General features: G+C 38.4%; 1 protein-coding gene across 1 annotated transcript; it reads right to left on the bottom strand.

Moving 5' to 3' along the window:
• Positions 1 to 387: 387 nt before the first annotated feature.
• LOC125471074 (transcription factor TGA4-like) lies at positions 388 to 4638 on the bottom strand. Its single transcript, XM_048570949.1, is given in 10 exon segments — positions 388 to 1001; positions 1090 to 1317; positions 1742 to 2022; positions 2116 to 2179; positions 2282 to 2316; positions 2319 to 2358; positions 2444 to 2503; positions 2959 to 3033; positions 3135 to 3297; positions 4074 to 4638. Coding segments are annotated over 9 exon segments (1095 nt in total). The 5' UTR covers positions 3294 to 3297; positions 4074 to 4638; the 3' UTR covers positions 388 to 848.
• Positions 4639 to 25328: the final 20690 nt, after the last annotated feature.

Raw genomic sequence — 25328 nt, 5'->3', positions numbered from 1 at the left:
TAGATATTATTTTGCAGGTGCATTTTGGTCAAATAAGAAAGAAATATGGGTTCACATGATCCAAAGAAAGGTCTTCGAAAATTTGCTTCTCAGCTACAAAACGTGACATGATTTTTCTAGTTGGCCCGTAGCAAATATGAAGCGAGGACAGCCTTGCAGCCAAGAACCTATATATGGAAAAGAAAAGCTCCTGTCCGCTGTTGGAGCTTCCAGTTCTGCAGCCACCTTTGCCAGAACACCGGAAATTTGTTTGCTCTCGCTTACAGCTCTGATTGCTCACACTAGTGCCAGTAGAAAATTTCTTTTCCGATGCCTGCACTCATCCGAAAATTTCGACAACGTACCTGAAAATGAGCATCCCATCCCACTGGAAATAAATGTCCATCATCAGGTGAATGGCATCAATATATATATATATATCAAACAGGTACTAATAAGACCAACTTTAACCACCTTTCCAGAACAAGACCGTCCATGTTCAAAGCACAACGATAACCTCACTAACGGTGTACATGTCGCCCGTTTGAAATACAGAGGAACCCTCAAAGAAGAATTTACATGATCCAGTTCCGTCGATACTCAAATCCTATATTCTATAAATCTCGTTTTCTAATGTATACAGACATCAAAAATGAACTTATTTACGTACAAGTTTCGTGCAGACAAAATGGCCATCCATATTTACAGCTTCTGAAAATATGGGATGCTGCTTGAAAAATTTCAGCAGCTTGGATTATGTTATGTCCTCATATGTATGGAACAACATTATCCCTCTGGTTTCTTTTCTGGTGGTGATTATCCTGCTGATATACTGAGCCTTATCACTCTGAATGCTCTTGATGCCAAAATTAGGCAGGCTTATGAGGACGAGTAGCCCAGAGCGAGCTCAAATCCCGAAGGCGTTGGAAGTACTCTCCCAAGGCAAGAAGGCCTCGAGCAGCCTGGCGGGTTGTGAGGATGCGTGACATCTGCTGTAAGGTCTCCCGCCGAATATGATCAGCCTGTTTGGGTAAAAATATCATTTAGTCAGAAAACATGGAATAATAAAACTCCAACAGGAAACAGTTGGATGGTGGTATATAACATTACCTGGGTCACAAAGCTCACGAGAGCTTCCAATCTCTCCATGGCATTGGCCATCTGCGGGACATAACTGCCTTCGTCCAGTTGACCAGCTGCCACAGTCTCGGCCAGAGTGTGCTGGAGTTTATCCATACCTTGCGAAAGAGCATCTTCTGCTTGTTGACATGATTGTCTAAGGTTGTGGACATCCAAAGCTTGTTGGTCTGTCAACGGGTCAAGGTGAGGCTGAAGAACCTGTAATATATATACTCAAATTCTGGAACTTAGTGTTGAAAAAATATGCCAAATGAAATTGTTCAAAGCATTGAGGGATGTCCACTAGAACAGTAAGGTCATGTTTTGGCGAGGGATTTCCAAATCCCAAGAGATTGAGGCCAAGTAAGTAACAAATGAGCCACAAAATGTTAGTTTAGGAGATTAGTAATGAGACTTGCAAAGACATGAACCACAAAATGTTAGTTATAGGAGATTAGTAATGAGACTTGCAAAGACATGTACGAGAGATCTGTAAATGATCATTCCAAGGAGTGATTTCCAAATCCCTCTAATCCCCTCTATCTAACAGTTCGAGGTCCGTTCCTTACTAAAAATGGCCTATCTAACAGTTTGAGGTCTGCTCCCATGGGATTTGAAAGTCCCTCACCCAAACATAGATTACCTTAAGAATCTCTGAAGGGCGAAACCCTCCAATCCACAAGAAAAACCGTTCAGCTGATGTTTTCCACACCCCGGATACCACATAGAAAACGTCGGCTTTCGCAGCAGTTGATTTCATGCTGAAAAGCTCAAAATAGTGATTCATGCCACTATCCACAAGGAATTGAAGCTCCACATCACTTATAGGAGCGTGCAAAGCAGTCCTCAGTTCACAAATTTGCCTGTTTTGTTCTTCCACCCAATGTCTATACTCCATCTCAAATGTTGTTACGCCTGCAGAACCTGGAGTTTCGAATTTTAGAATACGAGGACCTGTAATAAAGGCAATGACACAACACAATGAAGATATAGCAGAAAGCGTACTAACAAATAAACCTGAGTTTATGGTGCTAGAAAATCCAAGAGGATTACTATCCAGTCCACCGCCAATATACACGCCCTGCTATAATTTACCAGGAGAGAAGTTATATCAATTATTTTTTTTCTTCGAAATCAATCAATAAATTGTAATTACATAAAAGCAAGGTAATCTCCTACCGACCTGTTGTCTTGCTCGGTCAAGTTCTTGCTCTATTGAACAAGCTTCAAACGACTTGTTTCTAACTGCTGAACATAGGCCTGTGTAGGAAAACTCATAAAATTAGTCCATTGTATCACTAGTTGCATGTATAATATCCTTTCAAATACGTAGTACACTTCCTACCTTCTTTCGCATCCGACTTTTACGAGCAGCCTCCCGATTTTGTGCAAGACGTCTTTGTACCTAAATATTCGACACATAAATAATGTCTAAGCTGCTGGTGTGAAAGCACTAGCTACCATGATGAATTTTACTTCAACTAACACTTCACTAATCTCATTCTCCATTCATGAAGCATGACTAATCTCTGAAATCTTGAACATTAACAAAACAAGCATGACAATAAGAAGAATTGCAGGTCATTCCACCTCTTAACCTATATTGTGACACTCTTTCATCAAACTTTTAAAAAATCTTGATCTGTAAATGTGTATTTCTTGACAACGTGCAAAAAAGATGACAACAGATCATGACAAATTATGAAGTGGGCATATATCGAAATGAAATATTTATATATCATAAAGAAGAATCATCAGCGAAGAGTCAGAAGCGATGCTGGCAGTACAGTTACCTACATGCTTTGTTAAAGAAAGAAAATAGGTCACCATGAGCGTGAAGCAGAATTCCGGAGTTCTTACCTTGTCCGTAGGTTTAGTTGCTTCTTGGTCATACTTGCTAGAAGGTCCCAGAATTCCATGGGAAGTGTCCTCTGACTGGAGAAATCCAATGACAACAAAGAGTTGAGAAAACAGACCAACATGGGCGTACGTGCGCCAGGAAACAAGAACAAAAAGCATAAATTGCAAAAGTTCACCTGATTATCTAGTTTAATGTCGTCATCCAGTATCATGGATGCCGAGGCATTAAAATTGCCACTACTCCTAAAGCTTTCATCCCACATGCTAATTTGGTGGATAGGCTCATACACTCCCATCCTTCTTGAGGTGACAAACTGGGTGGATGGAGAATTCATGCTACTGGCAATGGAAGAAACCCAATGAACATTTCACACATATAAAAGCATGTGGTCAGCAACACCTCCAAGATTTTTCAGAGAGAGGGAAGTTGGAAAACCAGATTTCTATAATCTCGATCGATATGCCAAAACCGATATCCATCTAAAATAAGGTCTATATGTATACGAATTCAAACGTAAGTAATAGTATACTGGAATTACTAACTAGTAAAACAAAAGACAGCTGCATTACAATTTGATAAAAGATAGAGAGAAACAAGTATATCCCAAAACTCCGATGGGACAGAAGCTCAGAGAAGTAACCGTAGCTTCTGAAAAAATTATCATTGCTAAGGTGATATGTATGTATGTATGTATGTATGTATGTATGTATGTATGTATAGACATAGACATATGCATCATATAAAACGATGGAATAACTTGAAGCTTTGAAAAGCATCATGGTTTCCTATACTTTAAGCACAGAAACGAAACGAAAGGTTGTCGAAAAATATACCATATAAAATATTGTATCATGCGTTGAAACTGCACAACACATGAACACAGAGAGAGAGAGAGAGATGGAAGAAGCAGGCAGAGGTGGAAGGACGGCATATATTTTGAGATTGAGACACAACACTAATTAAGTCAACCCAACAACAACTACAAACAAACTAGTTGCTTTACTTCTCTTCTTCTTCTTCTGCTCCCTATTCTCAGAAACCAAACATCTCTTCCCAGTTCCCCCTTCTTCCTTCCCACAAAAACATAAAAAACAAAAGGGGATCAGAAACTCACTGAATATCTGAAACTGAAGCAGAGCAATTGGAAGTTGAATCGGAAACCCTCGCTCTAGCTGCTGCTGATGCTGCTGTTGCTGATCTCGGTCGACAGTCTCAACTCTGCAAGTCCCATCATCGACTTTGATAGACAGAGAGAGAGAGAGAGAGAGAGAGAGCACGACAGCTTATTATAATAAAATAGACACCATTTTCAAACCTTCTAATCCCCCTATTATTCTAATTCAATCTTTCTTTAACATACTCATTAGTAAATAAATATGTTCGCAATCACTTATCCATCATTCACCCTTGCAACTCGTTGCTTCCTCTAATGCTTCAAATCACTGCTCCACTCCCTCCTCCATCCTGCTTATATAAATTCATGTGCTCATGATTTTCATTCAATATTATTATTCACCATTGATTTGGTATTTAGAGTCTCCTGGCCAATTCCTCGTTTAATATATTTCCTTTTCTTTTTCCAACAAAAAAATTCTCACTTTCTTTTAGAATATAAAATAAATAAAAACAACTTTCCCATATAATATTTAAAACCAATTAATATATGTGTTCTTTCTCGGCCGTCTGAGAGCTAGTGTGAATGTGGGTGTCAAACAGAACAGTGTCTGTGTGTGTGTGACAGTGTCAAAGATTAAGATCAACGAACGAGAGTCGTAATCCTCATCCTCCCAAAATAATATATCCCACCCACGAAAGATTTTTTAGTATGATCGGTATACAAGGTAATACATTATATGTTATTATACAAATTATGAAATTTGTGTGTTAAAAAATTAATAACTTAAAAAATAAAATTTTTTACCACTTATATAAAAACAAATAATGTATCATTTATATTCCGGTCATAATAAAAATTTTCTCCCCACCCACCGCTAATGTGCGCACCAAGTGGATGGTTCTCTTACGTCTCTTATAGCCTACACTTTTGGCCTAACTATGCACAACTAGAGTGTCCGGTCGCGTCGTATTCCCGGTTTGTTTGAGGAGAGCTTTGGGTTTGCAGGGCGTTTGATGTAAACGCGCCAGGTAGAGGCGTGAACAAGGGCGTAGAGGAAGTGAGGGGAGTTGATAATCGCGGGAATGGAGTGGCAGTTTTTGGAAGTGGGGTCGGCTTTGCGTGCCCTTGTCTAATTGTAATTGTCTAATTTGTCTCTAATTTGGGTTTTGACTTTGCTGTTGGGGTTTGAACCTTTTTGAGAGTGGGAACAGTAACGGCTACAACAATATTCATACTTTGTTTCTCACTATTTCAATTTCAATTTTCATAACTTAATACAACGGTTTAGTAGTATTTATCTTCTTTTATAAGTGAGAGGTATTAGACTTGATTATCATTAAAGGTGAATTTGAACCACATTATTATTAGCTCATTGTGAGGCTAAACCCATCATCTCTCTCTTAGTATAGAATATGTAAATAATATCGTTTGTTCAAAAAAAAAAAAAAAAAATCAATTTCAATTTTCAGGCCATGCACTAAAGCTCTACAAAAAAAACTACATGGTAGACATGAATTCTACAATGGATATTTTTTGGTGCTTCCTACTATAGGATATCTCGGACATTGAAATCGTTAAATTTTTTATCAAAATTTAAAATATCTGATAGTTAAAAGCTATAGATATTGTATACTCCAGTGCACCACCAAAATAAAAGTTTATTGAAGCAAAACCACAAAGGGAAACAACTTGTCCTATAAAATGAAGGAACATATCATATTGCCACTAGAAATTAGTATTACAAGACATTAAAACTACGAAACCCAAAAACCAAACCGAAACTGTCAACCTAGCCCAAAATCTAGTCAAAGTTTCAAACCCTAAGTCATCATAACCTTTCATTCATCTTCCAGCTATCATATCCTCTCTCTCTCTCTCTTTCTCTCTCCCTCTCCATCTCCATCCCTTCTCTCTCTCTCTCTTCACAGTCTCTCGATTTTCTGCTTCTTCCCCTCCCATTGCGATTTAGGCACTGAAAGGCGATGCAAAAAGAAGATGCAGCAGTGCCTCAACTTCTCTCCTCATCCTCCCTCTCAGACCATCACGCTTCTTTCACATCTGCGGTCTATGTTTTGCGCTTTTCATAAAGCTTAAAATAAAAGGTAAATGAAATGAGCTAAGGCCCAGAACTGTTTGGAAACCGAATTAGACCTGAAACATTCTGGTCCGGTATGATTCAGGTTTTTTTTATTAATATTGATAAGAATCGAACTGGACTAAACCTAAATTTTTTTGGGTTCCAGTACCACTTTGAGAGGTGAACCGGACTAAACCGAACAATGCCAACTTCTAATTAAATAAACAGTAGAGTAACAAATTATTTCAAATTTTCAATACCAACTAATGTGTAAGGGTGAATTGCCATGCCTTGAAATCAAGTACATAAGTGCCATGACCTATTTGACAATGTAATGTGTTAACGCTCAAATATGGTGACGTCAACAAAGGACAAGCACGATCAACCTTGGTGGGAGAGAGTTTGTTGGGAAAATTAAAACCACAGGATTTAAGTGGTCCACCCCAAAGGAATGAGCTATGTCCACTAAGAATGTATGCTATATATTTGTCAAGTTTACAAAAACTCTCAAGAATAATCTCCCAATACAAATTGTAAACCTTTCTAGAATCCAACCTCTTGTTTAGGTTATTCCTGCTCTTTATATAGGCTCTCCCTCAACCCAAAAAGTTTTGGGCCTTAATTCTAAGGTTGCCTTAATTGGCAAGTGGCCTACAGGTGATTTTGGAGATCGGCACATGCAACGAAGTTAATATTGGAGAAGGTTCACACTGTGGGGTAATGTGTCGAAAAGCTATTAAACCCATCATTTCGCTTAAGCGATTGAAATGTAGTCAGATCGAGGTCTCACCGTAGGCTATCTTCTTTGCTGATGGTTGACACGTACATGGAGTTGACATCTGAATTGACTTGCCTCTTGAAACTTTGTGTCGAAAAGTTGTCTAGTCCATTGCTTAGCTAAAGCGGTCGAAAAATGTTCAAGTCAATCATTTTGCTTGTAGTGTTTTCGATCACTCAAGGCACAATGCTCGATGTTAGAGCTTTTTGGGTTGATGTTGTGGGCCTGGTAGTTCGACCATTATTCTTGTGGGTGTTTAGTGGACTTATTTAAGAGGCCTATACTAGTAGGTTATGACTATACATTATATAATGGGACCAAAAAAGATTTTGTGTTAACATAAAGCTACAATGTCAAGATAGACATTATGACACCACATTCCTAATAGGACGTAAGGCAATATGAGTTGAAAGAAAAATTGTTTATTTAGTAACAATGAGGAGTGAAAATTAGGTGATAAGCAATTTCACTTTTGTTTAACATACAAGTCAAACCATAATAAAACTAGATTATATACAAAATACAATTTTAGTATAAAGGAAAAAACTTTATTGCTCTTACCATGTTCTCCACGCATCACCTCCTCAAGATCTCTTACTGATAGGAATTTTTACCACCTACAAACGTATGGATAAAAACACTTAAAAATACTTGCAAGAGAACAAGGTAGTTGTAGTATAAACGGTACAAGTAAGGTCGTTTCTGCAGGGATTATTTAAAACAATTTATGCAAAACCAAAATCTTTGTTAATTATTTGAAAACAAAGATTGAAAATAGTTGATTTTGAATTTAAAAATAATAAAAACGAATTTAATTAAAAAGGTTAAAGAAATTAGCAAAGTAAAGAAAACAAAAGAAAATAGTTTTGAAAGCCAAATTGTAAAAGCTTAGGGTTCCACCGTCCCCTTAACAATCCTATGTAGATTTACCAATTACTTATGAATTACACATGCAACTTTGAAGGTTAGGTTTTCCTAATGCATATTCTATTCGTGGTATTCAAGCTCGAACGTATATCAAACATGCAATCCGCCTGTGGTATTCAGATCAAATATAAACATGCATGACTCATTACGATTTGTGAAAACCCATTGAAAAACCATGCAACTCCTAAGACATGGCATTCGCCCTAGGTGAAATTACAACTATCAATCATAAGAAGCAATACTCAATCCTTCAGTGGTATTCCGATCAAATTGCATCCCATTACTTATCTAAACATCCTAATGGTAGCTAAGCATTAAGATATAGAGACAGTTTAAACACAGTGATTAATAATTCAAAGTAAACATGCATAATATTATAAGCAATTAAATAAAGACTACATATTCATGCTAAGGCTTAAGGTATCGCCCTAACAAACAAAAATTAGTTATGAACAACCATAAAACAAAAGGAATTTTATTGAAATAGAAAAAGGATAGAAAGCACCTAGAAAATAAACTTCAAAAACCCTTTAGAGTTGTGCGTGCATTTCCTCCTTAACCCTAATGGCTAAATATCTTATTTATACTAATACAAAATAAAACCCTAAAAGGTCTTAGAATAAAACTAGGAAACATAATAAAATGATAAAATAGAAAATAAAAGGTTTCCTACTTGAACTAAAATTCGACTTGTCAGAAAGTTAGACTTTTGACTGACCAAATCAACTCCGATTTGGTCTCAAAAGGTCTCTTTTGACAGCTGGAGCCATCCCCAACAAATCTTCCTTAAAATATGCCATGTTGACCTTCAAAATATCCAGAACGTCCAGAAACGTCAATCTAGGAAAGTTTTGCGCTAGGCCTTTATTTCATCACCATAGTCAAACGGCTTGGTAGAAAAATATGAAATTTTGATACAATCATCTTGAAAGACTCACAAACATCCTCCAATTGGAATCACTCCAAAATTTATCCGTTTGATCATGTGTTTCTCTAGAGGAAATCGAATGTTCTACATTGAAAATATATAACACAAAGTATCAAAATTCTACCGAAATAACTAATAAACTATAACTAAGAATAGGGTAAAATATATGGTATAATGGACTCATCACTTACATTAAAAAACAATCTCACTTAGAGCTAGATACCAACAAATTAATACTAATGGATATTACTTACAAAGCACGATATTAAAGATAGTCAACTAGTTGAGCAAACTGAGATATCACATACAGGGCAAGATATCCAACGGGTTAATACTAAGGGATATCGCTCACAAGACAAGATATCAACTTAGTTGAATAGAATGAAGTATCACACATTGGGCAAGATATTTAACGACTTATATTAAGGAATATCAGTCATAAGGAAAGATATCTTATTTTCTTATAAGCAAGTGCATGTGTGGTCAGTACTTCAAACAAATGTGGCTTTACAAGGTTGAGGTGCCCATAGATCCATTTTACTATGACGCTCGAGACAATACTGTTTCCACACTACCAACGTTATAACTTAGCCAAGGTTGGAGGAGTTAAGGAATAGGTATTGGATGCCGACGTATGTCATTTGAGCACCGACTGAAGGCGAAAAGCCTAGCTGGCCATTGCGTCGACGGGTGGCCTTTTTCACTTAACTTTTCAAATCGGGTATTTAGCTGCCATTTCACCTTTTCTTCCACATGGTTTTATCCCACATAGGCCTAGCTCCCCATCAACTTAAACCAAACATCATTTGCTTTTTCCTCAGCATGTCTATGCTCTAGAATGAGCACCACCAGACATAACTCAATCTCAGTATGATCAAACACTGCTAGAAATGGAGGAACAATCGTGGTTAGGTCGAGTTTTGTCACATGCTCGGCTCGTACTTTCTCTTTGCCTCCAACCCCTCCAACTAGAGGCCTTATAAGGAGAATTGGTTCCTTGTCAGTGGTAACTGGGAGAGCTTAGCTGAGGTAAGGTGACTAACGCTCGAGTCGCTAGGCGTTTCAGAGAGAAGGGTATAAACCAAGTGGATGGTTCTCTTACGTCTCTTATAGCCTTGTCCTATAAACCAAAATAAAAGTTTATTGAAGCAAAACCACAAAGGGAAACGACTTGTCCTATAAAATGAAGGAACATATCATATTGCCACTAGAAATTAGTATTACAAGACATTAAAACTACGAAACCCAAAAACCAAACTGAAACTGTCAACCTAGCCCAAAATCTAGTCAAAGTTTCAAACCCTAAGTCATCATAACCTTTCATTCATCTTCCAGCTATCATCATAACCTTTCATTCATCTTCCAGCTATCATATCCTCTCTCTCTCTCTCTCTCTCTCTCTCTCACGATTTTCTGCTTCTTCCCCTCCCATTGCGATTTAGGCACTGAAAGGCGATGCAAAAAGAAGATGCAGCAGTGCCTCAACTTCTCTCCTCATCCTCCATTTCAGACCATCACGCTTCTCTCACATCTGCGGTCTATGTTTTGCGCTTTTCATAAAGCTTAAAATAAAAGGCAAATGAAATGAGCTAAGGCCCAGAATTGTTTGGAAACCGAATTAAACCTGAAACATTCTGGTCCGGTATGATTCGGGTTTTTTTTATTAATATTGATAAGAATCGAACTGGACTAAACCTTAATTTTTTTGGTTTCCAATACCACTTTGAGAGGTGAACCGGACTAAACCGAACAATGCCAACTCCTAATTAAATAAACAATAGAGTAACAAATTATTTCAAATTTTCAATACCAACTAATGTGTAAGGGTGAATTGCCATGCCCTGAAATCAAGTACATAAGTGCCACGACCTATTTGTCAAGTTTACAAAAATTCTCAAGAATAATCTCCCAATACAAACGGTAAACCTTTCTAGAATCCAACCTCTTGTTTAGGTTATTCCTGCTCTTTATATAGGCTCTCCCTCAACCCAAAAAGTTTTGGGCCTTAATTCTAAGGTTGCCTTAATTGGCAAGTGGCCTACAGGTGATTTTGGAGATCAGCACGTGCAACAAAGTTAATATTTGAGAAGGTTTACACTGTGGGGTAATGCGTCGAAAAGCTATTAAACCCATTGTTCCGCTTAAGAGATCAAAATGTAGTCAAATCGAGGTCTCACCGTAGGCTATCTTCTTTGCTGATGGTCGACACGTACATGGAGTTGACATCTGAATTGACTTACCTCATGAAACTTTGTGTCGAAAAGTTATCTAGTCCATTGCTTGGCTAAAGCGGTCGAAAAATGTTCAAGTCAATCGTTTTGCTTGTAGTGTTTTTGATCACTCAAGGCACAATGCTTGATGTTAGAGCTTTTTGGGTTAATGTTGTGGGCCTGGTAGTTGGACCATTATTCTTGTGGGTGTTTAGTGGACTTATTTAAGAGGCCTATACTAGTAGGTTATGACTATACATTATATAATGGGGCCAAAAAGGACTTTGTGTTAACATAAAGCTAAAGCTCTACAGAAAGAACTACATGGTAGACATGAATACTACAATGCATATTTTTTGGTGCTTCCTAGTATAGGATATCTCGGACATTTAAATCATTAAATTTTTGGGTAAAGTACAAAAAACTACCTCAACTATTGATGTCACGACACTTTCATACCTTATCTTTTAAAATTGACAATGTCATACCTTATCTTTAGAATTTGTGTCAATGTTATACCTTCCGTTAGCTTGGCCGTTTATTTCTCAGTTAAATACTGACATGGTTTGATCCGGGACCCATTTTTTATTAAAAAATTAATAAAAAATTATTATAAACAAAAAAAATCATTTAATATTATTTAAATATTAAAATAATAATAAAAAAGTACATAAAAAAATAAAAATAAACCTCTCCTTTCATCCCTCCCTTCTCTCTCTCTTCCCCATCTTCATGCAACCCAGAAAGAAGAAGAAGGAGGAAGAAGAAGAAGAAGAAGAGAAAAAAAAAATAGAAAAAAAAAAAAACCCCAAACCAAACCCAATTCGTCCCCCCTCCCCCCACCACAAACCCAACCCCCTGCAACCTAGAAAGATGGAGGAGGAAGAAGAAGGAAAAAAAAAATAAAAAAACCAACCCCAACCCAACCCGAAGAAGAAGAAAAAGAAGAAGAAGAAGGGGAAAAAAAAATATGGGAAACTCAGTTCATCCTCCCTCCCTAAACCCGAAGAAGAAGAAAAGGAAGAAGAAGAAGAAGATGAAGAAGGAAAAAAATAAAATAAAATAAAATGGGAAACTCAGTTCGTCCTCCCTCCACCCCCCCCCCCCACCACTACCCACCCACCCACCTGCAAAAGAAAAACAAGAAGAAGAAGAGAGAAGGAAGAGAAAAAAAAAAAATAACCCAGTTCTTCCGTCCCCCCGCACCCACCCTTTTCCCTACACACCCATTCCCCCTCATTTTCTCCATGCATAGGTTCTCAACCTTTGGAATCAGCCTGGCGAAGGTTTCCCAATTCCACCTCAACAGGATCTAAGAGAGGGTAGGGAGCGAGGAAAACAAATTGGTTTTTTTTTTTTTTCTGGGTTGCAGTTGCAAAAAGGGGGAAGAAGATGAAGATGGGGAGAAGAGAGAGAAGGGGGGAAGGGGACGAACTGATGTTGTGATGTTGGTTTTTTTTTTTTTTAATAACTTTTTTTTATTATTTTAATACTTAAAAATATTAAATAATTTTTTTTAGTTTTTAATAATTTTTTAATAAAAAATGGGTCCCGAATCAAGACACATCAACATTTAATTGAGAAATAAATGGCTAAACTAACGGAAGGTATAACATTGACATAAATTTGTAAGATGAGGTATGACATTGTCAATTTTAAAAGATGAGGTATAAAAGTGTCGTGACACCAATAGTTGAGGTAGTTTTTTGTACTTTACGCTAAATTTTTTTATCAAAATTTAAAATATCTGATAGTTAAAAGCTATAGATATTGTATACTCCAGTGCACCACCAAAATAAAAGTTTATTGAAGCAAAACCACAAAGGGAAACGACATGTCCTATAAAATGAAGGAACATATCATATTGCCACTAGAAATTAGTATTACAAGACATTAAAACTACGGAAACCCAAAAACCAAACCGAAACTGTCAACCAAGCCCAAAATCTAGTCAAAGTTTCAAACCCTAAGTCATCATAACCTTTCATTCATCTCCCAGCTATCATATCCTCTCTTTCTCTCTCTCTCTCTCTCCCTTACTCCCTCTTCTCTCTCTCTCTCTCTCTCTCTCTCTCTTCACAGTCTCGATTTTCCGCTTCTTCCCCTACCATTGCGATTTAGGCACTGAAAGGCAATCCAAAAAGAAGATGTAGCAGTGCCTCCACTTCTCTCCTCATCCTCCCTCTCAGACCATCGCGCTTCCCTCACATCTACGGTCTATGTTTTGGGCTTTTCATTAAGCTTAAAATAAAAGACAAATGAAATGAGCTAAGGCCCATAACTGTTTGGAAACCGAATTAGACCTGAAACCTTCTGGTCCAGTTTGATTCGGTTTTTTTTTTTATTAATATTGATAAGAATCGAACTAGACTAAACCTTAGTTTCTTTGGGTTCCAGTACCACTTTGAGAGGTGAACCGAACTAAACCGAACAATGCCAACTCCTAATTAAATAAACAGTAAAGTAACAAATTATTTCAAATTTTCAATATCAACTAATGTGTAAGGGTGAATTGCCATGACCTGAAATCAAGTACATAAGTGCCACAACCTATTTGACAATGTAATGTGTTAACGCTCAAATATGGTGACGTCAACAAAGGACAAGCACGATCAACCTTGGTGGGAGAGAGTTTGTTGGGAAAATTAAAACCACAGGATTTAAGTGGTCCACCCCAAAGGAATGAGCTATGTCCACTAAGAATATATGCTATATATTTGTCAAGTTTACAAAAACTCTCATGAATAATCTCCCAATACAAATGGTAAAACTTTCTAGAATCCAACCTCTTGTTTAGGTTATTCCTGCTCTTTATATAGGCTCTCCCTCAACCCAAAAAGTTTTGGGCCTTAATTCTAAGGTTGCCTTAATTGGCAAGTGGCCTACAGGTGATTTTGGAGATCGGCACATGCAACGAAGTTAATATTTGAGAAGGTTTACATTGTGGGGTAATGCGTCGAAAAGCTATCAAACCCATCGTTCCGCTTAAGCGATCGAAATGTAGTCAGATCGAGGTCTCACCATAGACTATCTTATTTGCTGATGGTCGACACGTACATGGAGTTGACATCTGAATTGACCTGCCTCTTCAAACTTTGTGTCGAAAAGTTGTCTAGTCCATTGCTTGGTTAAAGCGGTCGAAAAATGTTCAAGTCAATCGTTTTGCTTGTAGTGTTTTCGATCACTCAAGGCACAATGCTTGATGTTAGAGCTTTTTGGGTTGATGTTGTGGGCCTGATAGTTGGACCATTATTCTTGTGGGTGTGTAGTGGACTTATTTAAGAGGCCTATACTAGTACGTTATGACTATACATTATATAATGGGGTTGAAAAGGACTTTGTTTTAACATAAAGCTACAATGTCAAGATAGACATTATGACACCACATTCCTAATAGGACGTAAGGCAATATGAGTTGAAAGATAAATTGATTATTTAGTAACAATGAGGAGTGAAAATTAGGTGATAAGCAATTTCACTTTTGTTTAACATGCAAGTCAAACCATAATAAAACAAGATTATATACAAAATACAATTTTAGTAAAAAGGAAAAAACTTTATTGCCCTTACCATGTTCTCCACGCATCACCTCCTCAAGATCTCTTACTGATAGGAATTTTTACCACCTACAAAAGTATGGATAAAAACACTTACAAATACTTGCAAGAGAACAAGGTAGTTGTAGTATAAATGGCACAAGTAAGGTCGTTTCTGCAAGGATTATTTAAAACAATTTATGCAAAACCAAAATCTTAGTTAATTATTTGAAAACAAAGATTGGAAAAAGTTGATTTTGAATTTAAAAATAATAAAAACGAATTTAATTAAAAAGGTTAAAGAAATTAGCAAAGTAAAGAAAACAAAAGACAATAGTTTTGAAAACCAAATTGTAAAAGCCTAGGGTTCCACCATTCCCTTAACAATCCTATGTAGATTTACCAATTACTTATGAATTACACATGCAACTTTGAAGGTTAGGTTTTCCTAATGCATATTCTATTCGTGGTATTCAAACTCGAACGTATATCAAACATGCAATCCACCAGTGGTATTTAGATCAAATATAAACATGCATGACTCATTACAATTTGTGAAAACCGTTTGAATGCCCATGCAACCCCTAAGACATGGCATTCACCCTAGGTGAAATTACAACTATCAATCACAAGAAGCAATACTCAATCCTCGAGTGGTATTCCAATCGAATTGCATCCCATTACTTATCTAAACATCCTAATGGTAGCTAAGCATTAAGATATAGAGACAGTTTAAACACAGTGATTAATAATTCAAAGTAAACATGCATAATATCATAAGCAATTAAATAAAGACCACATATTCATGCTAAGGCTTAAGGCATCGCCCTAACAAACAAAAATTAGTTATGAACAACCATAAAACAAAAGGAATTTTATTGAAATAGAAAAATGATAGAAAGCACCTAGAAAATAAACTTCAAAAACCCTTTAGAGTAGTGCGTGCATTTCCTTCTTAACCCTAATGGCTAAATATCTTATTTATACTAATACAAAATAAAACCCTAAAAGGTCTTAGAATAAAACTAGGAAACATAATAAAATGATAAAATAGAAAATAAAAGGTTTCCTACTTGAACTAAAATTCGGACTTCTCAGAAAGTTAGACTTTTGACTGACCAAATCAACTTCGATTTGGTCTCAAAAGGTCTCTTTTGACAGCTGGAGTCATCCCCTACAAATCCTCAGAAGGAATCTTCCTTAAAATATGCCATGTTGACCTTCAAAATATCCAAAACGTCCAGAAACGTCAATTTAGGAAAGTTTTGCGTTAGGCCTTTATTTCATCACCATAGTCAAACGGCTTGGCAGAAAAATCTGAAATTTTGATACAATCATCTTGAAAGACTCACAAACATCCTCCAATCGGAATCACTCCAAAATTTATTTGTTTGATCATGTGTTTCTCTAGAGGAAATTGAATGTCCTACATTGAAAATATATAATACAAAGTATCAAAATTCTACCAAAATAACTAATAAACTATAACTAAGAATAAGGTAAAATATATAGTATAATGGACTCATCACTTACATTAAAAAACAATCACACTTAGAGCTAGATACTAACAAATTAATACTAATGGTTATTACTTACAAAGCACGATATTAAAGATAGTCAACTAGTTGAGCAAACTGAGATATCACATACATGGCAAGATATCCAACGGGTTAATACTAAGGGATATCGCTCACAAGACAAGATATCACCTTAGTTGAATAGAATGAAGTATCACACACTGGGCAAGATATTTAACGACTTATATTAAGGAATATCAGTCATAAGGAAATATATCTTATTTTCTTATAAGCAAGTGCCTGTGTGGTCGGTACTTCAAACAAATGTGGCTTTACAAGGTCGGGGTGCCCATAGATCCCTTTTACTATGATGCTTGAGACCATACTGTTTCCACACTACCAACGTTATAACTCAGCCAAGCTTGAAGGAGTTAAGGAATAGGTATTGGATGTCGACGTATGTCATTCTTTGAGCACCGACTGAAGGCGAAAAGCCTAGCTAGCCATTGCATCGGCGGGTGGCCTTTTCACTTAACTCTTCAAATCGGGTATTTAGCTGCCATTTCACCTTTTATTCCGCATGGTTTTATCCCACATAGGCCTAGCTCCCCATCAACTTAAACCAAACATCATCTGCTTCTTCCTCAGCATGTCTGTGCTTTAGAAGGAGCACCACCAGACAGAACTCAATCTCAGTATGATCAAACACTGCTAGAAATGGAGGAACAATCGTGGTTAGGTCGAGTTTGGTCATATGCTCGGCTCGTACTTGCTCTTTGCCTCCAACCCCTCCAACCAGAGGCCTTATAAGGAGAATTGGTTCCTTGTCAGTGGTAACTGGGAGAGCTTGGCTGAGGCAAGGTAACTAATGCTCGAGTCACTAGGCATTTTAGAGAGAAGGGTAGAAACCATCGTATGTGACAATCCTGTGATTCATGCTCTATATAAATCTTCTAATTTTGGTTATGTTTTTCTTGCCGTTGACTGGCCGACAAGAATTTTCCTTTCATGGGAAGAAGAGCTCCAGTTGGTAACCATTTCTTCCCTGCACCAATAGCCATCTATAAGTTGTTGGCCTTTTAAGAGGTAAACCCTAACGAACCTTAATATCTTCATCATTTTATTCTTGATAGACCTTTTAAAGTTACTTATAATTATTCCTTGTTCCATAGAAGGAGAGATTGACGAGATGGATGCCGAGGCTAAGATAATCGTTCACCAGGCGATGGGGAGGATGAATGCCGCTAGTGGCGTTCAAAAATAGGTTGTCATTTAGGAGACTGGTAAAGACGGCTTGAGCGCCCTTTTTGGTGGTCGTGGCCCCTCTGCAAGGGTGGTGCCAAAAAGCTCCTCAAATACTGGTAAGAGAAAATCGGCCAATAAGTGTCATTTTGTTAGTGACTCGAGTACCGCGAGCTCAAAGAAGCAGGCGATCAGGACAGCTACTACCTTTCATATAAAGGGGCCAGAGCCTACCATTGTGGTGGTTGTTCAATATGGGGGCGCATCTGATAAAGAGAGAGACATTTCTTGTCTATTTATCGAGTGTTCTCCAAAGTGACGGCGTCGTCGATGATGCTTTTGGCGAGGATGGGAGAACCATCGAGTAAGTGGCCATCACCTTCGACCTCCGCACAATACTGAGTATTATTTCCTTATTCAATGTTTTTAGGGGTAAATTACACTATACCACCTCAGGTTTGAGGTCTATTACAACCCCATACAACATCTTCAAAACATTTCATTTTCATACCTCAAGTACTATTTTATTTCAATATAATACATCTGTTACATTTTCCATCCATTGATCCTTTAGGAGTTGACGTGGCTGCCAAATTTATGCCATGTGGCAAGAAAAAAAAATTTATACATTAAAAATATTATAATAATTTATCCTATTAAAAAAAAAAAAGTTGAAAACCCATTCCCCCTGACCATCTCCCTCTCCTCCACTCTCTTCACCTTCCCTCCCATCCAAAACCCACCCCACACCCACCTCCCATGCAACCCCCCGCCCCACCATCAACTCCCCTGCAACCCCCCACCCCTCTCCTCCACTCTCTTCACCTCCCCCAACCGATCATTTCCTCTTACCCTTCCATTTTCTCTTTCTCTCTCCTTCTCTGATCTTTCCATTTCTCTCTCTCTCCATTCATCTGCTCTCAATTTCAAAAAAACCAGCAAGCATTTTTTTTTCATAAACACAAATCATGGTGGATGGGGTTAGAAATTGAAACATGAAGGGAGCTAAAAAGACCAACGCAATATGCCCAACCTCAGCCACCTCTCATTCCTCCAGATTATTCTACACGACCATCAGATTAGAGGCCAGCAACCTATTTGAGGAGAGTTCATCCTTGGCGAACTTCTCCACCACCTGAGTCAGCGCTACAACTTCGCTGGATCGGACAGTGGAGAAGAATGATTGGTGGGTCAGGAAATGCATGGACTTTGGTTCCATCGTGATTGGCCGCTTCTCCTAGTACTTGCCCAGTATCTGCAGATCTGTAGATAATTACGGGAGAGGTAGGGGTTGCGGGGGAGGTGAGGGTGGGGTGGGTTTTTGGATAGGAGGGGAGGTGGAGAGAGTGGAGAAAAGGGAGGCGGTCGGGGAATGGGGAAATGGGTTTTCAGTTTTTTTTTTTTTTTTAATAGGATAAATTATTATAATATTTTTAATGTATAAAAAAAAAAATTTGCCACATGGCATAAATTTGGCAACCATATGGCACAAATGTGGCAACCAAGTCAAATCCTAACAGATCAATGGATGGAAAATGTAATGGATGTATTATATTGAAATAAAATAGTACTTGAGGTATGAAAGTAAAATGTTTTGAAGATGTTGTATGGGGTTGTAATGGACCTCAAACAAGAGGTGGTACAGTGTAATTTACCCATGTTTTTGTTTCATGACTAAATCCTCCTTTCTTACTAATATGCCTATTGTCTTTTAATCTTTTTGCAAGCCCTGTTCACCCACTACTGAGCGCTTAAGTGGCTCTTCAAGGAAAGGAATTAAAGCACCGGACATGAGTAGGTTCTAGAGCAGCTAAAAAAGGTAAACCCTAACGAGCCTTAATACCTTCATCATTTTATTCCTTGTTCCATAAAGGGAGATATTATCGAGCTGAATGCAGAGGTTGAGAGTATCGTTTGCTGAGCGATAGTGAAGAATTCGGGTTATCTAGCAGAGCCGTCGAGGCTGTTAACAGGGAGAACGCTCCACTAAAGCAGTGGGTCGAGCATTTAATGTGACATCCCACATCGCCCAGGGGAGTGATCCTTATATGTATATTCCCATCTCTACCTAGCACGAGGCCTTTTGGGAGCTCACTGGCATCGGGTTCCATAGGAACTCCAAAGTTAAGCGAGAAGAGGGCTAGAGCAATCCCATGATGGGTGACCTACTGGGAAGTTGCTCGTGAGCTCCCAAAAAAAAACCGTGAGGGAATGGTAAGCCCAAAGCGGACAATAGCGTGCTACGGTGGTGGAGCGGGCCCGAGAAGTGATCGACCCATCGGGAAGTTCTCGTCTGAGTTCCCAGAAACAAAACCGTGAGGGCGTGGTCGGGGCCCAAAGCGGACAATATCGTGCTACGATGGTGGAGTGGGCCCGGGAAGTGGTCCGCCCCGGGCCGGGATGTGACAATTTGGTATCAAAGCCTAACCCTGGCTGCGTGTGTGCCGACGAGGACGTCGGGCCCCTAAAGGGGGTGGATTGTGACATCCCACATCGCCCAGGGGAGTGATCCTTATATGTATATTCTCATCCCTACCTAGCATGAGGCCTTTTGGGAGCTCACTGGCTTCGGGTTCTGTAGGAACTCCGAAGTTAAGCGAGTAGCGCGCGAGAGCATTCCCAGGATGGGTGACCCATCGAGAAGTTCTCGTCTGAGTTCCCAGAAACAAAACCGTGAGGGCATGGTCGGGGCCCAAAGCGGACAATATCGTGCTACGGTGGTGAAGTGGGCCCGGGAAGTGGTCCGCCCTGGGCCGGGATGTGACATTTAAGGAAGAATTTGAGGGAAGTCGCCTTTAGCAAACTTTAGGCTGCCTTTAAGCTGAGGGAGGCTAAGGATGTTGCCTGGGCCTTTCGAGCGGAAAACAAGCACTTGTAAAAGGCCCTGAACAACACTGTGTCTAGTAGCAGTCTAGACATGGATGACTTTTGGGAGACTCCCGAAGGTGCTAACTTCTCTGCCCGCCTTTGCCTTCAGGGCTATGTGGAGTTTTACAAGAAGATGAAGGTGGCCCACCCCGACTACAACCTAGACATTGAGTGTGACAAGGAGGAAGGCTAAGAACGAGGCCCTTGTGGTAGAGGAGCTTGATCCTATCACCACGTAGCTCCTTGAGCTTGCTATCGAGCATGGCCTTAAGCTAGCAGGCCCAAACAGCCGACCCTGAAGCCAATTCTTCCGAACGCGATGCTCTAGCTACCTAGAATCAGCCGGACCAATCCCCTTTTTGAAGTTTACAATGTTTTGCTTTTCTTTAATTTTTCAAACAACAAAACAATTTTAAATTTGGTTTCTAAAATTTTGTTTGCACAAGGCCTTATGGGTTCTTTTTTATAATTTATGAAATGTGTTTTTTTATTCCTTAATGTTGTGTGGATGTTTGATGAGACATGGGTTTATTTTAGCATGACGATGATCTTCAATTCAAAATTTTAAGTACGCAGGGGTTACTTGAATATGTGTGTGCAAGCTTTTTAGTGTGGCAAGGACCAATATGGCTAACTTTGTTTTCAAAATAACATTATTTTGTTCAAAATGGGCAAAACTTCCATGCAAGAGTATGTCACGTGCACCTCCACACAGAGAGGTCGAACAAGTCTTATATTTATAAATAGTGGTCCGATATTCCAACCACTCCTTTATAGAAACGTGGTCTTATTCCCACAACTTTCCAAAAAAAAATGTGGTCTGTTGTTCCTACCACTTTCTTGAACTATTCAGCTAATGCATGATCTTCCTAATTCATCAACGAGCCTTGCTAATTTTTTCATCCCGCCTGTGGGTTACTTGGCCTAACTTCCAAAAGATACCCCTTCAGGCGCTCGGTACTCCACTGGTAGGCTAATGGTCGTCCCCTGCAACTAGAATATATGAGTTCAATTAGGGTAATTCTTATTTATTAGTATAATATGTTGAACTCGTGAGTGTGATTTCTATACAGTAATTAACCAATTATTTGAGAAATGGAGAAAGGAACGAGAATAGCCAATTATAAATTACCGAAGAGAAAAAGGGACCCATTATTAATAGATAAAAGTCAAGTGTTGTAAAATATCAAATCCAGACTGTACGAATATATATAAATCAAACCTTACCTAAACCACTTTAAAATGCCTAAAACCAAGCACACAATACCGATTATAACTTTTGATTCCTACTTGAATTTCCTTGTATTTTGAATCACGTTTGGTAGGAAAGAGTTTGGGATTCCAGCAACCAAAAGTTCCATGCTCCAAATTAAACAACAAAGAAATCATTAATAACGTATAGACTCTTACGCTTATACAATTATGTTAAACTAAATTCCTTATCAAGTTGGGCACTCTTCAGATTGCCATTACATTATATGCTAATACATAATAGTTCAGGCATTTGACATGTAAGTAACTATAACACGGATAATTAGTCATCTGATGTCATACGCATCAACGCTCCTTCAAATTCATTTGGAAGGGCAACCAAACAATTTCCCTCATCACTACCAAAATTCAATTTATCTAATTTCATGGTTCCCGAAGTGAAAATAGGTTTTTAAAGTGAAGATAACATCCCTTGAAAAATAAAAGGAATAATACTTGACTACTCAAAGAATGGATGAATTGCCCCTTAAAATGCTTTGTGGTTGATTCACAGAATTTTATGTTTATGATTAGACCATTTATTGTATAGACTATTTTGTAAAGGCCATTGTGGGACTATGTTTTTCTAGGGACGAAGTAAGGCTGATCTAAATATCGATACCTCAGAAGTCCAGTCATGGACTCACCAACTCCGAGCAGAGCTAGATCAGATAGGGCAAGGTGGCCACCATCACCCTATTCCAAGGCAATAGGCAAAGTCTGAGTGACTTTGTTGGATGACCATACTTGTTCCACAAGACACAAGATTTGATCCGAATATGGACACAATCAGATTCCTCATAAGTATTCGAGTTCCTACAACCTAGGAATTATCGTGCGCCAGAAGTAATCACAACTCCAAAGATGGTGCAATATTTACTTTTAGATATCCTTTAAGATTCTTCCAGCTTAGAACAAGAATTATATACTTAAAAGGTCCCTCCCTAGGATACAAATACACCCATCTAGGTTTCGTCACTTTAGTAACGTAATCTCAATACTCTAATTCTCTTGCACATTGCTTCAATCTAAAATTACTTACTAAATTGACCGTCGGAGAGCCTTTGGCCTGCACACCCCCTAGTCTTAGGTTTGCTCACGGTTATTCTTTGTTTTGCAGGTTGCTCGAATTTGTGCATCACCATCTGCGGCGGTACGCAGATTTGGTTCCAATAATTGGTGCTCTTGTTGACAGTTGGACTCAAAACCCTCAATTTGATCACTCTACCCACATAGAAACATTCCCCAAACAATAACCCAGCAATCATACCATCACCTCGTCTGATGAAGATGTTTTCTTCATGGATCAAGTCTAGGATGGCGTGCTTAAGATAGGCACGTCAGTGAAAAAACTTCGAAAAAGTTTGCATGCCAAGGAACAAGCGAGACTCTCTAGACTCAACACATGGATGAAAGATATCAAACATATCGTTATTTGTTTCAAAAAAGGGGCCATCTAGGCTTTGACATGAATGGCTTATCATAATCTAAGTATGCCATTTCAAAAATTCATTCATAAGGGGGGAAACCTCGAAAAGTCTCAAGCTTACTCCCAATCCAATGCTCAGGGAGAAAACTATTCCTTGGAGCTAAGAGCACAAGGAAGCGAAAGCGCTTAAAAAAAACACAGAAATATAGAAGGGCAGCACAGGGAAGCCACGATCAAGGGCCCCGATCAACTAACCATCATCGCCTACAGGCCCTAATACCTCATCGTACTCCATGTAGGGTTTGAAAACTATCCACTCTCTCCACGACGACACTCTCGTCATTAAGCTGTAGATCTCTGATGCCACGATCTGCCTGGATTTGGTAGATAATGGATATGAGGTAAGCATCCTCTTCAGGGCCACAAATGAAAGGATGGGCATCCTTGGAAAAGTCAAGAACATAAGTGCTACTATCCAGACTTTCAATGGGATTCCGCTCTACATCCTAAGGATAATACAGCTGACAATAAGGGCAGAACCATACAATCACCTGATGACATTCCATGTCATGGACTATCCGTCTCGTAACAATTTGGTCATCGGTCGAGTTTGGCTGCATAGCATGGGGTTTGTCCTGTCAACTGACTACCCGTCATCTCACTGACTAATCAAAAATCAAAAGAGGCTGAGCACCAAGGAGACTAAATAACCCGAATAAAATAAAATAAAATAAAATAAAATAAAATAAAAGAACCTAAACTCTTAAAAAAACATATTATTCACAAGAGTCTCTAGATTTACTAAAACCAATACCATTTGAGCTACACGCAGTTCGCTTCTCTTCTCGGGATATGTAGTTTATCTATTCCTAACTCGATCGCAACATTGTCATCTAGGCAAAGACAAGTCCACGAAGAACTCATCTACCAACACCCCATCATAGGCTATTGTCAAAAGTGATCCCTGATGTAATCTTTACATCATTTTTTTTCTCCAAACTACACCTGTGATTTGATTCTCTTTCTCAGAGATATGTAGGCAACCCTTCTTGAATTCAATCAGACCTTATTAAATAATCCTATTTCCTTCGTCAATAAAGAAGTTATGATATTTACATGTCTTATGTCTAATGTTTATCCTTTCTTTTCTTTTTTCAATGATGCAGGGATTACCTCATTCATTCCAACAAAGCATAAATTTTGAAAACTTCACACAAATGCAAGACTCTAAAAACTCAAAGTAATACTATTAGATGAGTTTCCCTTAGCCAATTTTGTATAATACGATTAGTAGCTTAGGAGACTCGAACCGCAATAAGTGTGGTTACGATTGGTGGGCTATGGGCACGGGCATATAACACCCTGAATTGAAAGTCCAGTGCACCATCAGTTACAAGATGTTAAGAACCTTAAAACAAGAACAAATGAATAAACTAGACAAAAATTGGAGCTCATTCTAGACACACAAAGACACCTTCTCATCCATAATCTGATCGATGCATTAAGGCAAATGCATAGCAAAAGATTCTCTATGGGTTTAATGCTTTAATACTTAGCATCGTAAGAATGTGGTTTTCCGAATATCATGATGGGAATCTTTATTAGTACTAAGTTTAGGAGGTGATGTTTTTCCAAATCAACATCACAAAGAGGGAATTTTAAGCTCTATCCCGGGCCAACAATCTTACTTATTTCACTCTATCTCTTATAACTCCAAAGTTGGTTTTGCTTCAGATAGATTGTCGGATTAAAGTGTGTTCTCCGATGTAGGAACAAAAGAGGGAAGATTCTTAATGCTACTTAATTATGAGGATGAATATTAGTTAAAGAAAAGTTTGCACATATATAAAACAGGAAGTAAGGAAAGAACAAAAAGTCATTGGATGATAAGTTTGAATCGTGGAAGGGACGTGCCCTCATCTTGGTAAAACGTTTAAACTACTCTCTTTTTGTAACTTCTTTTCCCATTGTGGACTTTGACCTACAGACACATCAGGCATTAGGTTATCACTGGAACTAGACTCTTCTTCCTGCTCTGCCTCTAAGTTTGAAATCTCGTTCAGAAGATGTTCCAAAATTGAAAAATCAATGTTCTTGATTTCTTTACATAATCTATAGGCATCTTAGCCCCTAATGTGATCTCTCTGAGCGTAACTTGTAAGGTATCCAAGATTGTACCCTTCAGTATACTCATCTATAATTGCCTTCTTGTGGGCTTCACGAAAGGCTAAGAGCTTTGACTTATGCACATCTGTGAGCTGCTTAAGGTCTGCAAGGCAAATGTTGTCTTTCTAATCTATCTCTACGTGAAGCCCTTCTACCTCTAATCGAAGGCCAACTCATTCTATCTCCTAAGCACCTCACTCCAAGGGTAGCATCTATTTCAAGTCAATTTTTATATCCACCAATGCTTGATCCGCTTCAATTTTAGCTCAAAGCTCCAACCTTCATTCCTCCCTCAATTTCACAAGGTCTTCTTGGTAATCTTT

The sequence above is a fragment of a genome, unplaced genomic scaffold (genome assembly GCF_019419815.1).
Source record: "Pyrus x bretschneideri cultivar Hongxiangsu unplaced genomic scaffold, Pyrus_bretschneideri_v1 Contig56, whole genome shotgun sequence".
In the NCBI taxonomy this organism is placed as follows: Eukaryota; Viridiplantae; Streptophyta; class Magnoliopsida; order Rosales; family Rosaceae; genus Pyrus; species Pyrus x bretschneideri.
This window is presented reverse-complemented; position numbering and strand designations above follow the sequence as displayed.